This window comes from Mustela nivalis, assembly GCF_964662115.1.
Source record: "Mustela nivalis genome assembly, chromosome: 2".
NCBI lineage: Eukaryota > Metazoa > Chordata > Mammalia > Carnivora > Mustelidae > Mustela > Mustela nivalis.
This window is the reverse complement of record NC_139021.1, coordinates 33,160,440-33,173,625: the sequence shown is the minus strand read 5'-3', so window position 1 is coordinate 33,173,625 and position 13,186 is coordinate 33,160,440. Positions and strand designations below refer to the sequence as shown.

The following is a 13,186-nucleotide window of genomic DNA, read 5'->3' as shown; positions in this document are numbered from 1 at the left end:
ATAGTAACTCATTGTTTTACATTTGCATTTTCTGACTAATGAGGTTAGGCACCTTTTTATTAGTTTTTATTTTAATTTATTAATGGGGGGGGCAGACGGAGAGGGAGAGAGAGAATCTCAAGCTGGCTGCATGCTTAACTCAGATCTCACCACCCTGAGATCATGAGCTGAGCCGAAATCAAGAGTTGGGTGCTCAAGCGGCTGGGTCACCCAGGAGCCCCTTAGTACCTTTTCATTTCTTCATTGTTTAATTTGGTTTCTCTATGGAATTGCGTGTTCATTCCTTGACCTATTATTCTACTGTGATGTTTGTCTCTCTCTTATTGAGTATGGAAACTCTCCATATATTCTGAAAGCATACCTTTTGTTAGCTGTGTCCATTGCATTAAAACCTCTTCCAGATGGTGATTTTTCTCTTTACTTCATCTTACGATTTCACTATTCAAAAGTAAACCTTTCAATACAATAGAATTGATCTTTTAAAAACATTTTTTAACTTCCATCATCTCATAGAGATAAAATAGATGCTTATCTCATATAGATCACGATAAAAAGAAAAGAAAAAAATTCTTGTGTTGAGAACTCTTAGGATCTACTCTTTTCGTAATTTTCCTATATATCATATAGTGGTGTTGACTATAGTCCTCCTGTTGTATATGATATTCCTAGTACTTATCCTATAACTGGAAATTTGTACCTTTTGGCAATCTTCATCCAGTCTGTCACTAGTAACCACAGATGTGGTTTCTTTTTCTAAGAGTCTCATCTTTCTTCTGTTTTATCTTAATTTAATTTGTTGCTGTGTAAATTGATAAGCTAAAATTCTGGGTGCAGAAACAAAAATTTTACTATAACAGTTACGTCTGTTTTAGCAGAAAGCTGTTAAAAATTAAGAATTATATCATGGCATAAAACAAATGACTTTAATATTAGAGATAAAAATAGAGTTTAGAGAAAGTGGAAAGAGGAGTCAAGGTTTAAGTTTAGGCAGGGTGGCATAATCGTTAATTCTTTAATTTCTCTGAGATTTTAAAGTGTGAGTTAAATTGTGGTTTTTTCCCCCCCTCAATTGGGCATTTTTGTTTGGATTAAATAGAGCAGATATCTGAAATTTAAGTAATATTGATTGCATGGTAATATAATAAATCATTGTATTTTCAACTTAATTGTCTTGTCTTTCATTTTCATTATCATTTCCTGTCTTTTAGTTAATATTTGGCATCTCAAGTTGCCAAAATGTGAGATGGACCCATCATACTTATGGATATTATAACTTTGTTGAAATTGCTACTCAATTATCTGATTGTCTCAGTTTTCTAACTTAATTGGTTACTTACTGTAAGATCATGCAACTGAATTCTCATATGATCTAACCATCTCAGTTCTTCAATTTAATTGGTTGAAACCAGTTTCAGCTTCATTCAATAACTCTTTTTGGAGAACACTCAAAAAGGGAATGAGTCCCCTAAGACTTACATTGCTCTGTTTTTTTTTTTTCCCCAAAGGAATTCGCTTACTACTAACATGCTATGTATAGGGTGTTAAAGCTCATCTGCATGTCCTAGTGGTGCCCTCCCCCCAACACCCCTACCCCAGTAATTACACAGATTGTTCCTTTTGACTCTCCCAAACTGGCTCTTTTCTTTAGTTTCTGAAGTTCGCTTCAGGCCTTCCTACCCATGATGTTTTGTGCCTTTTTTTTTTTTTTTTTTAAACTGACTTCAGTTAATTTTGCTGTAAAACCTGGCACTTTTAACATCTTTTCTTTAAGTAACATCATCTCTGGGTAGTATAGGCTACTGTCACATTCTCTGGGGACCACTTTGCCTGGACTCAGTTCCTTTTCTCTCTCCTCCAGCCTCCTATCCCACAACTCCTGCCCAGAGCAATCAGACTCCTCTGTCTACATATGGATCTGGTCTATACTTTGTACTTAGGCAATTATCAATTTCTGAACATAGCTGACAATGCTCAAATCACGGTATAATAGGTATATTATATTTGAAGTGCCTCCTAGTTTGGATTCTGTGATCAGTAAGCCAGCTTCCCCACCCCCCGCCCCATTTAAAGCAATGGTGGGTTAAGAGAAACTACAAAACAGGAAACCTGAAGCTCATGACTTCAAGCCTAAAGGTAGTTGGGGACAGTTAGGTATACAGAAAAGGGAGGTCGAGGCAAAGCTGGCCCCTTCTATCCTTGCGTATCCTAGAGAAGGTGAAAGAAGACAGACGTAAGATCAGTAGGTGACCAGAGGTATGGTCTAATCTCTTTTCTCTAGGCTTTGACCAGGAGGAGGATGCCTATTGGTTACATTGAAAGGCAGATTTTACCCTTGATATTTGAGGTTCTTGAAGAGATCACCTTTCAGGATGCTCTAGCACCCCCCTGGGGGGCATGGCCACTTCAGATGCATTCAGCAGGGCATTATGGCCAAGAAAAGGCCAGCTTTAGCCTTCCAGAACTATCCTTAGTGCCAGGGTCGAACAGAAAACATGAAGGTAGATGCATGTCCCTGACACGACACCCCCTCCATCCTGAGGGATGAGAGGCGAAGGATGAGATGATGTTGCAGAAGAGGCTTCTGAACCTATAGCTTGAGCTGTGGCTCAGGAGAGGCTTATTTGGGGTCTAGGCGGATTCAGCAGTGCCTTGGGAGCCGAGGTGAGACCGCGTTGATAGTGGAGCACAATCCTATGAAAACTGAGAAGAACCAGACTCTGGATTAGATGAGCTGCAGATTTCAGCAGCAGAAGCCCCATAGAACATGTAGACACATTCTTGGAAAACAGCAGGGAAAGGGGCAGAAATATCAGAAACAGAGAATTTATCCAAAGGAGCTATTGAACAGACTAAAATTACATGAGTTGTGTGTGTTTTTTTTTTTTTTTTAAACAAAATTTGGCTAGTATGCTGTTGAGGAAAATCAGATCAAAAATAAAGAAAGAAGTTGTGTTTCTTTGCAATTACTTTTTTCCAAGCTGCAACAATTGGTAACAGAGAAGAATTTGCAACAACTAAGATTTGGAGATGTTCCAAGTTAAAGCTTCTTCGTGCCTCTGCAGGGGCTGGGAGACTTACAGAAGACATCATAGAATTTTCTTGCTAGCTAGAGAGGCCATGCTTGTAGTTCATGCAGAATTTGGGAAAGTCTTGCTGTTTGTCTTGGGGTATTAGATGAAGCAAAATTTCTGATTTTTATTTTGTGATCCAGAAGCCTGATACAGAGATTACAGAGATCTCTTAATGGCTTAAGGAACAAATTTTTTAAAACTTGATATCTCTAGAATATGGGTCAGTACTTCTAATTTGCCAGTCTACTGTGAAAGTGTGGGGGGAGGGCCTTGTCGGTTAGTAGTCACAAATTCCACCGAATTCTGCCTTTTGAGACACAGAGACACCATGGCTCTGGTGACGGGAACACTTCGGGAGATGCTATGATTGAGCCTTCCCAGATTTCCAGGTCTTTTGAAGATCTTTTCTGAATCCTTGTTGTTTTTTCAACCACAGCCTGGGCCAGGAAAGAAGTAATCATCAAGGGATCTATGGTGTGAATGCATTAATTTTGTAGAATGTATCATAATTGTAATAGAAACAGTATTTGTGCAATTATTTGCTTCTTGTCTCTCTCATGATACTTTAAAATCCCCAGTAAAGCCTAGGTCTCTTGAACTGTATTTACCAGCGCTTAGCATCGTGCCTGGCATATAAGAGGCATTTAGTGAATATTGTATGAATGAGTAAATAATTAATGAATTAGTGTTAATAGCTGTTTGCCCATCTATAAATACATTGGAATTTTATGGTCTGAATTAATTTTTATGATAAATTGCAGCTTCATCCAAGTTTACTTACTAATACTGAATGCAGTATTAATCTTTTAATACTACTGGTTGGATTAACAACTAGTTTTCTGTAAGAAAAAGCCCTGATTTGTGACATTTTCCAATTTATGTTGTCTAAATACGCCTCCAGGGCTGATTTCAAGCTAAGCCATATTACTCTGTTGAATGTGGAGTTGGGAAGAAATGTGCACCGCCCGTTCTTAGGACTTGGTGAAAGCTGGCTCCGGAACTCCTCTGAAGAGCTTTCATGCTCAAGTTTAGGAATGCATTGTTCTTCACATATGAAGATTGTGCTGGTGATATGCATTCAAGAACAGGCAGTTTAAAAGGAGTCTCAATTTGCTAAGGGAATTCTATCAGCTGTGAAGGATAAACTCAAAACGTGTCGGTAGCTCAGTGTTATTGAAGTTTGTTTCTTATTTATGTCAAGTCCACATTGGTATGGCTGATCAGCAGATGGTTCTCTTCCAAGAGCTCATTCAGGGTTTTTTTTTTGTTATCTTCTAGGTCTGGAGTGAAGGGCATGACAGTAGTATATGAGAGGTTTTTTTGTTTTGTTTTTTTTTTTTTAAGATTTTATTTATTTATTTGACAGAGAGAGGGCACAAGTAGGCAGAGTAGCAGGCAGAGGGAGAGGGAGAAGCAGTCTCCTGGGGAGAGCCCAGTGCAGCGCTCGATCCCAGGACCCTGAGATCATGACCTGAGCCAAAGGCAGACACTTAACTGACTGAGCCACCTAGACACTGCATGTATGAGAGTTTTTTAATGATTGGGGGAATGGCGCACATCATTGCACTTACAATCAAATAGCCAGGACATAGTCACATGGCCATGGCCGTCCCAGGGCCATGGGAGGTTGAGAAATGCAGCATCCTAGAGGAAAAAGGAAGTTAATTTAATAGTTAGCCAGGATCTTTCAGTTTTCTAGTCATAAGACAGATTAAGCTGATCAATTTATATTCTCTAATTATATTCTCTAATACACGCATTTGTAAGCAGGCTGGCAATGATTAGAAGTGGAATCCAGTAAATTCTTTTAAGTGTACGGCATTAGCTGCATCTTACGAGCTTGGTCTATGGTCTAACCAGCAATCCTTTGCTTCTCTGAATTACTCTATTTATTATCCCTATTGAGATGAAAATTAGTTTTGCAGAACTTTAAATTCTTTGAAATTACTGTATGCACTGGACACAATTTTGTTTTTCTTTTCTTTGGCTGTTTAGCGTAGCTGTTGCATTTATTATTTATATAATTTTAAAGAAATATTTCTATTTTCCTTAGTTTTTTTTCCTCTCCCTTTCAAACCCACCAAGGATGTTTGTAGAATGAAATGTATGATAAGAAGTGGCAAATTTGGGTCATTAGAGAGTATTCTGTCTCAATACTGTTATATCACTTTGGAAAATACAGCATATTTAGAAATGGAGGTAATAATACCTTAGAATTTTTAATCCTGTATGTCTTTTTATTCTCAGGGCCTTGGTGTTTTTGATATTCATGAAGATCAGCAAAACTAATAGGTCCTAACCATGGGTGTTCACAGGCATATATGTTACTAAGATGTTTTTTTTTTTTTTAATTGTGCTATGTTAGTCCCCATACAGTACATCATTCATTTTTGATGTAGGGTTTAATGATTCATTGTTTGCGTATAGCATCCAGTGCTGCATGGGATCGTGCCCTCCTTAATACCCATCACCAGGCTCACCCATTCCCCTACCCCTCTCCCCTCTAAAACCCTCAGTTTGTTTCCCGGAGTCCTTAGTCTCCCATGGTTCATCTTCCACTCCGATTTCTCCCCCTTCATTTTTCCCTTCCTTCCCCTAACGTCCTCCATGCTATTTCTTATGTTCCACAAAGAAGTGAACCCATATGATAATTGTCTTTCTCTGCTCGGCTTTTACTAAAACCGCTTTCATCATATGGTATACTTGCTGATTAACTTAATTGGTTAAAGGGTTTCATTAACAGAAGCCCTGTGATTTTGTTCCCAAATCAGTTTAATTTCATTTCATGGACACACACCTTACCTCTGGTAGACATTAATAATTTCCTAAGCAGTTAAAAGTCATCTTCTACGGACTCACGTACATGTGTGTGTGTGAGATGGAGTTCAGCACCCTCAGTTGAGAGGTTAAGTTGCTCTGTGTTTGGAGGACTTTGAGTAAAAGCGTCAATCTCTTTACTACTTCAAGTGAGTGGATTTGTTAACTGAGGTTTAAAGATTAACAAACTAGGAATCCATGAACGGAGGAGGTAGTACAAGAAGAAAAGGAGAGAGAATTGGGTGTTAGGATATGAGGATACTAAGAACCAGAAGTTGAGGATGGAACAGAACGTCTAGTCAGAAAAGTAGCCACCATTGTGGGTATCCCAGAGAGTATGGGGAGAGAATTAATATGGGGAGAGTCTTTAATAGGAATCAAACAGCATCCTTCAAGCCTTATACTCATTTAACTCATATTAATATCCCCTGGGTGTTAACAGATGAGGAACAGATGAGTTCTTCCAAGTCTTGTTCTCATTTTGGGTTACACAGAAATGTTACTATTACCGTTTGTATGATGAATAGTTCATGCTGAGGTAAATCGGTGAGGCTACGTGTGGCCTTCTGCACTCACTGAGGAACACACATGTAACTCATCCCTCATATCCAGTTGGGAATCTCTGCTTCAGCCAGGAGTTCTCTAAGTTTATCTGGCGTCAGAATCACCTATAGCATGTGGCCAAAAAAATTTCAGATTTTTGGGTCCTGCCCCAGAATTTCTGATTCAGTAGTTCTGGAATGGGACCTGAGAATTTGCACTTCAGACAAGTTGCCAGGTGGTAGGATCCATTGTCCCAGGGATAGGAACTTGCTTACCTTGTGACAAATAATGAAACAGCAATAGGTTGTGTCTGCAGATGACTGTGACTGGATACTTGTCTGTCTCACAAACTCACTTCTGTTTTATCGTTAGTTACCAGGCACAAAGGGTATTATTCTCAGTACTCTGACGTATTCTAGGTGAAGTCACATGGTGAAATCATATAGCTTATCTTATCATTATAATATGAATAGCAATCTGCTTAAAATAAGACAGAAAAGTTGAAATTCAAATTTATTTTAACATTATTTTGTGGTTCTATACTTAGTTTACTTTTCACATTTAAGAGAGAGCTGCAATACCAACATTTGTCACAAGATGGCATCAAAAGGCTGAAGATTTTGGTTGAAACTTCATTTTTGAGAGAGCTAGCTATTTCAGAGTATACAAACCAAAAGAAATTTGTACCCTGAGGTATATTTGTGTGTGTGTGTGTGTGTGTGTGTGTGTGTGTGTGTGTTTTGGTGAGATTTTGGTATTTTCATATCAAAAATGCTTTCTTATTTACTTATAAAGGTAATATAAGGCACATATGTTGACATTATTGCTGACTAATTCTTTTGGAAATCAGTGAAACATAAATCTTAATGTAATAATATCCAGTATCTTATCATCTTTCCCGAGAAAGGATTTTAAAAGAATTCAAGTTAGTAAGCATTTAGAAGGTCTTACTATCCTGTGACTGATTGCATTTCTTTATGCAAATAGACTTTGTAAATCCTTCCCCAGTGAGCTTTGAATTTAGTGGGGTAGGGAAGAAATGTGTATACAGTTCAAAAAGATAACAAAGTAATATAATATTAAACAACGTTGTATGATATGAATTATACAAACAATATGAATGAGAATGAGGACAATAAAGCAAACATTTTAAATGGCATTTTATAAAAAAATCTTTGCATCAGTTGAAAATACCCTAATAAATCTTCCTTTTACTGTAGTTATCTATTTATTATTGTTATAACTTATTTAAACTATGAGGAAGTGTTGGCAATATTGAGAGCTCTTTCAGTATTTGACATAAACGTCAGAAAACCCTCACTTGAAACATGAACTCACCTTTTTTTTTTTAAAAAAAGATTTTTATTTATTTATTTGACACAGAGAGAGAGAGAGATCACAAGTAGGCTGAGAGGCAGGCAGAGAGAGAGGGGAAGCAGGCTCCCGCTGAGCAGAGAGCCCGATGCGGAGCTCGATCCCAGGACCCTGAGATCATGACCTGAGCTGAAGGCAGTGGATTAATCCACTGAGCCACCCAGGCGCCCCATGAACTCACCTTTTATTTCATGAATAGATAATTTTATTTTTCCTGATACATTGAAAAAGATTTCTTAAAAGAAAGTGAAGGTTTTCTGGTCACAAAGATAGTAGTTAAGATATTCTTAGATTCCTGGAGTCTGAAAAACGTACTAAAAAATCAAGGGTAGGACGGTTGTTTCAAGGCGGTGGGGAGGGAGAAAGGGGATTTACTGTTTAATGAGTACAGATTTTGAGCTCTGCAACATGAGCAAGTTTTGAAGATGTGTTTCACTGTTCTGTGAATATACTTTTGAACTGTGCACTTAAAAATGGTTAAAGAGGTAAATTTTTAAAATCAGAAAATATAAAAAAATAACAACAAGTATCCTTCTATAAATTATGAGCAACTAATAGGTTTATGTTGAAGATCAAAAATGTTCCTAGCTTTATTTTAGCCATTAAGAGCTACTTAAAAGGAATAAATACCCCTTCAAGAAGCTTATAATATAATTATTTGGTGATAGAAGATTAATATAATATTAGTAGGTAATCTACTAGAAGTCTAATATCTAATAAGCATTGTGTTAGACATTTTATATAAATTATTTCCAATCTTTAATTCTCAAAACAATATAGAAAAAAGTATTATCATCCCTATTTCCTTATTTTATCACTAAGGAAACCTTAATAGATATGAAGGTTCAGGACCTTGTTCAAGGTTACAGTTTCTATATTGGAGTTAGTATTTAAACCCAAGTCTGTCTAGCCTCAAAATCCATTTTCCCTATATTACACCATGCCCCTAATTAAAAAAAAAAGCAATTAAAGAATACACGTAAACAACCAGTACTTTGGGACTCTCGTTTGGTATTTCTGCTGTCAGTTAACATTGCCTGTTTCATTGTAATTGTGCTGACAAAATGAAAAGATATGTGATATAATTAATGGTAGCAGTTAATCTGGATTATATTTTAATTTCAGGAAAGATAACCATTTGATTTTTTGTTGTTGGTTTGAACTGTCTTCTCTTTTGACTTGTGTTTAACGTTTGGAACCACTAATTTTTCTTCCCTGTGTATTCGTGTGCAGGTTATGTGGGTATGTAATTTGTGCCGAAAACAACAAGAAATCCTCACTAAATCAGGAGCATGGTTTTATAATAGTGGATCTAACACATCACAGCAACCCGATCAGAAGGTTCTCCGAGGACTGCGGAATGAGGAGGCACCTCAGGAGAAGAAAGCAAAAGTGCATGAGCAGGCCCAGTTCCAAGGACCCTCAGGTGACTTATCTGTACCTGCAGTGGAGAAAAGTCGCTCTCATGGGCTCACAAGACAGGATTCTATTAAAAATGGGTCAGGAGTGAAGCACCAAATTACCAGTGACATAGCTTCAGACAGGTAAACATTTTGTTTAATCTTTAGGTAAACATTCTTTTTATAACCTTCATTCCAAACAGAAATAAAAATACATGAAATGTTGAGGCAACGAGTTGTCTAAATGTAATGTGAATGTCCGTGTGTTTTATATAAATCGGAAAGTGATGTTCAGGACTTGAGCTTCTAGAAGTTTGAACAATCTTAGGTTTATTCTGATTTTCCGGGATAAAGAAATCAAACAGAGGATTTATATAGAAGGCTGTTGGCATAGGAAAGACAGACTGGGGTAAGAGCAGTGGGAAGGAAGAAGAGATGGTTGTAAGACATTTTAGAGAGGTTGCATCGAAGGAACTAGCTAGAGTTGGGGGTAAGGGAATGGGGAATGTTACTGATGTCCACCTTGGGCTGAAGGATGAGGTAGTTTTCCAGGCAGGTAGATCCAGACGAAAGGATTTCATGAATTTGCTGTGTTCGTGGGCTAACTCTGTTATTACTACTTGGGATCAATTCTATGGGCTTCTTCATGTTCAGAATGTTGGACTTTTATAAATAGAATTTATGGTCCTATATTTCCTACCTGTGGAAGGGGAGAATGAAACATTTTCATGGGAAGATTATTTTTCTATACCATATTCCTATTTGAATTGCAAATTTTTAAAAAAAATCTGGTTTATGCTATTTCTGTCACCCAGAAGTGGGCAATAAATTTCTATGTGAATAAGTACAAAGTCATGCATTTGTGGAAAATCAAATCTAAAATTATACTCATAGGATGGTGGGTTCTGAGCACTCATTTGTCACAGGTAAGATAATTGGAAGTCAGTTTATATAGTGCCTCAAATATCATCCCGATGAATTGCTGTGTTTTATGAGAACTTTGCTAGTTCTTTTGAAAACTAGCAAAAGTGAAACAATGTAATTCTGTCTTTGGGCAAAATAAGGGTGGTTTCACAGCTGAAATACTATAAACATATCTCAGTGTAAAATCTCAGGAACCCCCAAATTTTAATTTTAGAGGACCATCTTCAATTGAGGTCCACGTTAAGCAGACAAAATATTTGGAAGGCAATCCCAGGCATGACCTGTAGGGGAGCAAGCAATGGTCTAGTTAAGAGAAAAAAACGCAATCCTAGGCACATTCAAGAACAGGTTATTTCTTATAGCCAACGTGTCTCAGTTTTACTTAGACACCTGGGAGTCAGGGTACAATGGCCTCAGCCTTATCCTATCTGATGGGCAAGGAGATTTGGGTATTTATCCCTATCTCTCCTTTGTTACTGGTTTAGGGTTGTTCTAGAGGGTGTTAACTCGTTTTGGAACTCACTGGCCAAGCATGTTCTTATGGCCAGAGGAAGCACTCAGGCAGAGTATTACAATATGGTAAGAAGACAGTGCTGTGTAGGGACTGGTGAAATGATGATGCCGTGTGAGTTGGGACAGTGGCAGTGTCTGCTACACAAGGACTTAAGAAATCAACAAAGCCTGTAAAATGGCGCCGACAATAGTTGTGGTATCTGAATTTGGATGAAAAAATAGATGATTATCAGTGGAGGTAGGATTTTCAATGAAAGAATGAATGACTAAGTAAAATGGATAATGTGGACATAGATGCATTCTGCAAAAACTAGATAGATGCACGAGATAGTTTTTTTTGGAGTTTAGAAAGATGGTTTAGGAAGAATAAAAGGAAATACCTGAAATACTGGATCACGTAATAGATTATGAAGTTGTGGGATGCATTTCATCAGGAAGTTGTAGATGTGAAAAATAAATCCAACAAGTTTATGAATGATTAATTCATCTTTGTGAGAAAGCTGGAATCCTCTCTCTCATCTTTGAAGAAGGCGGTGATGAGAACAAATATATCTCTTCCAATATTATCTTTCAACTCTTCTTCTGTTGACAAAGTATTAGCCTGGATGAACAATAGAATCTGATCCATTGTGGGGAAGCAAGATATAGTACTTCTCCCCCCTTCTTCTCTTTTGTCTGGTGGCTTTGGTACCATTACTAATAATTGTGTATCTTAATGACTCAAAGCATCCGGTAAGTACATCCTTCTTCTCCCAATCTCATATAAGTCAAACAAGTAGCTCCTTTTGTGTACAGGAATTGCTCTAGTCAGGGAAGAAGTTAGAATTTAACATTAGATTTAGTAGTTATGCCTAGAAAATGGGATTGGTTATAAGTTGTAAAAGCTATTATTTGAAAAATACTTTCTCTTCAAAAATAATTCAGTTTTCCTTACCATAAGCAAAAAAGAGCATTTGTTTTATTATTTTTAAATATAGATTCTATAACAGTTTGCTATGTGTGCATTTATGAACCTACCGGATTCTCTCCCCTAGACCATGGCATCCGCAGACTATGTCCCTGGGCCAAATCTGGCTTGCCACATTTTTTTTTTTTTTTTTTTTTGGTAAATGAAGATTTCCTGGAACACGGCCATACCTTTTCATTTATTTAGTGTCTTTGGCTCTTTTCAGCTACAGCTCCAGGGCTGAGTACTTTATAAGGGACTATATGGTTCTCAACAGCCTAAAATATTTACTCTCTGACTGTTCAAGAAATGTTAGCCAATTCCTACCCGAGAGAGTAGTTAGCTCTCTTGTTCTGTTGGTATGTCTGCTTTCTTTGCCCATTTCCTTTTGTTACTGTTTAAATCATTTCGGTTAAGCCTGTTTTATTGTAGCTCTACCACATCTTCTTGATCCAGTCATCTGTGGATGGACATCTGTTTTAGGCCTGTTTTTTTGTCCTGCTTTCCCCCTCTCCCAGGCCCTCTTCCCTTCCTTTTTTCTCTGGGTCCCCATCTCTCTCTCTCTCTTTTTCTCTCCACATCTCTCTCTTTTCTTACCAGAATGATTCTTCTTGGGACGCCTGGGTGGCTCAGTTGGTTAAGCGGCTGCCTTCTGCTCAGGTCATGATCCCAGCGTCCTGGGATCGAATCCCACATCGGGCTCCTTGCTTGGCAGGGAGCCTGCTTCTCCCTCTGCCTCTGCCTGCCACTCTGTCTGCCTGTGCTTGCTCTCGTTTCTCTATGACAAATAAATAATTCTTTAAAAAAAAAAAAAGAATGATTCTTCTAGCAGTTTGAGCTGGACAGTGAAATGCCGCTACTGATAAGGAATATAATTTCAGTTTAAAGTATTAGTAATTTGTTTTGTCAGTATCATTCAGGCACTGGTAGCCTCAAAAAGAGAAGCTTCAGTTCAATTAATTTAAAACTCTATAGATCTTAGAATTGTGTTTGACAGATACAAAAGTAGTTACATTGTCTTCTTTTGAGGAGTTTTCATCTTTAATTACAGTAACTTTGATCTGTTTTATGACTTCTTTCTCCCCTGCTAGGTTTTAGCACAGTGCTTTCTTTACACATGAACCCTTCATATTCATTGAGTGAATGACTATCAATTGGCCCTAGATCCTGGCTTTGAGTTCATGAATATTTACTTACTTAGTTTATTTGTGAAAATGGCAAATTTTTTTTTGTCGATTTAGATGCAAAATATTGTTAGAAGTTTTCAAATATGCTTTTTATTTCAGATTAGGTTTTGAAATCACCATTTAAAAAAAATCATGTGCACTTTGCTTACCCTTTGTTATGTCCCTCAGGGAGGCCCAGTGGCTTCTCAGCCTTTCATTTACATACATATAATGTGGGGATTTCATTAAAATATAGATTTGAATTCAGTAGTTCTGAGGTAGGACTGGATAATCTGTATTTTCACAAGCTTCTGAGGGATGCCATTACTTCTAGTGCAGGTTAGTAGTGAGGCAGTAGGGGATCTGAGAGGATCTCAGGGAGAGAAACACCAGTGGCGTTCAGTAGCTCAGTGGCAGTTGTCCTCTGTAGCT

The 13,186-nt window shown here is 37.6% G+C and overlaps 1 protein-coding gene across 38 annotated transcripts in view; it reads left to right on the top strand.

Annotated features, from left to right (window-relative positions):
- The window catches only part of RIMS2 (regulating synaptic membrane exocytosis 2), a 596,172-nt gene that overhangs the window by 169,244 nt on the left and 413,742 nt on the right, over positions 1 to 13,186 (top strand). For all 38 annotated transcript variants that reach the window (XM_082719297.1, XM_082719284.1, XM_082719290.1 and 35 more), the window contains one exon: positions 9,039 to 9,349. In XM_082719297.1, the coding sequence (XP_082575423.1) occupies positions 9,039 to 9,349 (311 nt within the window). The remainder of the gene's footprint in view (positions 1 to 9,038; positions 9,350 to 13,186) is intronic.